This window comes from Penaeus monodon, chromosome 31 (genome assembly GCF_015228065.2).
Source record: "Penaeus monodon isolate SGIC_2016 chromosome 31, NSTDA_Pmon_1, whole genome shotgun sequence".
In the NCBI taxonomy this organism is placed as follows: domain Eukaryota; kingdom Metazoa; phylum Arthropoda; class Malacostraca; order Decapoda; family Penaeidae; genus Penaeus; species Penaeus monodon.
In genome coordinates this window covers 20237754-20238682 of record NC_051416.1, presented here as the reverse complement: position 1 = coordinate 20238682, position 929 = coordinate 20237754, and the positions used below count along the sequence as shown (strand labels likewise).

The 929-nt window shown below is 47.7% G+C and overlaps 1 protein-coding gene across 1 annotated transcript in view; it reads left to right on the top strand.

Annotated features, from left to right (window-relative positions):
* The window catches only part of LOC119592916, a 14356-nt gene that overhangs the window by 12406 nt on the left and 1021 nt on the right, over positions 1–929 (top strand). Inside the window, exon 6 of the mRNA XM_037941807.1 lies at positions 112–916. Coding sequence (XP_037797735.1) covers positions 112–916 — 805 coding nt within the window. The remainder of the gene's footprint in view (positions 1–111; positions 917–929) is intronic.

Genomic DNA, 929 nt, shown 5'->3' with positions numbered 1-929 from the left:
GAAACTGAAGAATGAATATTGGCATTGTACGTTTGATTATTTTTCATAAGAGATCACGATTGGTCATTACCTTTTACATATTCCACTAATATCCTTATCCCAACCTCCCAGTGGAGCCCAACGGTGCAGCGGCCGAACTTCGTCCGCGCGAGATCACGCAGGAGAGTGTCGCGGCGGCGCTCAGGAACGACAAGGGAAGCGACGCTCGCCTCGTCTCCTTCGCGGTCCAGGAATGCACCAAGAAAGGGGACAACTACGCGACGCTTGTGGCCAGAGTTATTGTGAATTACACGCTTTGTGAAACTGACCACAAGGCTTCTTATGTGGTGAAGTACAACCCCAGACATTTTAAAGCATTTGAAAAGTTCGCTTCGGTTATGTTTAGAAAGGAAACACTTTTTTACCAATATCTCGCGCAGGAAATCCAGTCACAGTTACAAGAAGCTGGACAAACTCCTCTAAGAGTTCCTCGGTGTTTCCATACTTCCTTAAAAATAAATCAAGAAGTTATCTTCCTGGAGGACCTTCAGCTTAGAGGATTCAGGATGTTCGACCGCAAGAAAGGCATGGACGTCGCCCACACCAAGCTCGTCCTCGAGGAACTGGCCAGACTCCACGCAGCCTCGTACCTCCTCAAGGCCAAGATCCCAGACCTTGCCGAGAAGTACCCAGTCCTGAGTCTGGATTGGCTCAACTATGCCGATGAAGCAAGGGATGTTATGTTCAAGACATTTTCCAAGCAGATGGACACAGTTAAAGATATGCTGAATAAAGTGGGAGGGTACGAAGTGGCGGAGAACTGGCTCAGCAGAAACAGGGAGAGAGTATTAGAGATACTGGACATCAGTTCTGAAAGAGTTCCGCCTTTTGACGTGTTGTGCCACGGTGACTGCTGGAACAATAACATGCTCTTCAGGTACTAAAAAATG